Source organism: Theropithecus gelada, chromosome 11, assembly GCF_003255815.1.
Source record: "Theropithecus gelada isolate Dixy chromosome 11, Tgel_1.0, whole genome shotgun sequence".
Lineage (NCBI taxonomy): Eukaryota > Metazoa > Chordata > Mammalia > Primates > Cercopithecidae > Theropithecus > Theropithecus gelada.
In genome coordinates this window covers 55,733,685-55,735,245 of record NC_037679.1, presented here as the reverse complement: position 1 = coordinate 55,735,245, position 1,561 = coordinate 55,733,685, and the positions used below count along the sequence as shown (strand labels likewise).

The following is a 1,561-nucleotide window of genomic DNA, read 5'->3' as shown; positions in this document are numbered from 1 at the left end:
GAGGGAGGGAGGGAGGGAGGGAGGGAGAGAGGGAAGGAAGGAAGGACATTAATTCCGGCAAAGTGTGAAAAGCAAAAAGCAGAAGGTATGGGGGTCAAGGCTATAAAAAGGGGAGTAGGAGAGACCTTTTCCCTAATAGGGTGCCAACTTACATTAACCAGTATTCTCATTCGTGTACCTACGGTACAGCCAAATTGAACTGTTCAATTGTCCCCTAAACATGCCTTGAGAGTTTCTGCTTATTAACCACATACTGTTTCCAAGGCCTTGAATAGTCCGCAAGTTTGAAGTAACACAGATTTAGAGTCAGACTGATCAGGGTTCAAACACCAACCCTGCCCATTGTTTTAAGCAGGCTAATAAACTTCCATTTTCTAATCTGTAAAAGAGTCTCCTCTTAGGACTTTAATGAGGCTGCAAGATGATAATTCATACAATATATTTAGAAGAGTATTTAGCACATGAAAACTGTTCAACCCATGAATCAATGGTAGTAATTAACAAAATACTGGTATACTAGAAATAAAGTATAAATTTTTATATCAATAGATTTATGTTTAATCTCAAGAGCCACTTTTTATACTATGTGATAAGCTTTATTTTTCTCTTCTGTAAAATAGGGATAATAGTATGTACTCATAAAATTACTTTATCAAATTTGTTTTCCAAAGCACTTTATAAACTAAAAGCACTCTACAAATATTAGTTATTAAATAACAACTGCTACATGAATGAGTGACTGCAGTGACTTAATCTCCAAACATCCTTACAGAGCTTGGTAAATTCACTTTCTTATCCAGCACTGAAAGTATTTATTAAGCAACTTATAGCACACAGCTAGATGCTATGCTAAGCCAACAAAAGACATTTAGAAGCTGTCAACTAAAAGATATATTGCATAGCTAATCATAAATTGTAGCTATTTCAGCTGCTCTTTCATCTTACTGTAAGTCCAGCAGTTTTATCTCTAAAGCCTTTTGGGAAAAAGGCAGCCTTGAATTGAGTTACATCCACTTTATTCTCATCAAAATTGGTATTGAACTGCTGAAGATATCTTCCATAGCATTGTAAAAGGGCCAGTTTGTATTCCTGAAATAAAAAGAGGACTTGATTAAAATTCCAAAATATCATTTAGCTTATCATTGTTAGGTAATATTCATATTATTCCTAATAGTATCAATGTTAATTATTACAATTATACCATTACTACTGGCTCCATTTTCCAAAAACATAGTATATGACAGACACTGCACTATACAATATATGTGCATTATTTCATCTAATTCTCCTCACAACGAGCCTATGTGAGATGGGACCATCATGACTACAAGGATGAGAATATTCACTATGGCACTGTGTGTGGTAATACCTACATATACTCAAAATCCAGGTTCCAAAATTCAGCATCATCAGATCATGGTAACCCACATACCCAAAGAGGTGGAGGAGTAGTCTTGCTTCTCTGATACCTCATAGGCTTGAAAAAGAAAAGAAAGGAAGAGTGAGTGAGAGATAGGAAGGAAGGAAGGAAGGAAGGAAGGAAGGAAGGAAGGAAGGAAGG

The 1,561-nt window shown here is 35.8% G+C and overlaps 1 protein-coding gene across 1 annotated transcript in view; it reads right to left on the bottom strand.

Moving 5' to 3' along the window:
* Positions 1–1,561, bottom strand: part of CFAP54 (cilia and flagella associated protein 54) — a 380,538-nt gene that overhangs the window by 365,081 nt on the left and 13,896 nt on the right. Inside the window, exon 3 of the mRNA XM_025402762.1 lies at positions 946–1,089. Within this exon, the coding sequence (XP_025258547.1) occupies positions 946–1,089 (144 nt within the window). The remainder of the gene's footprint in view (positions 1–945; positions 1,090–1,561) is intronic.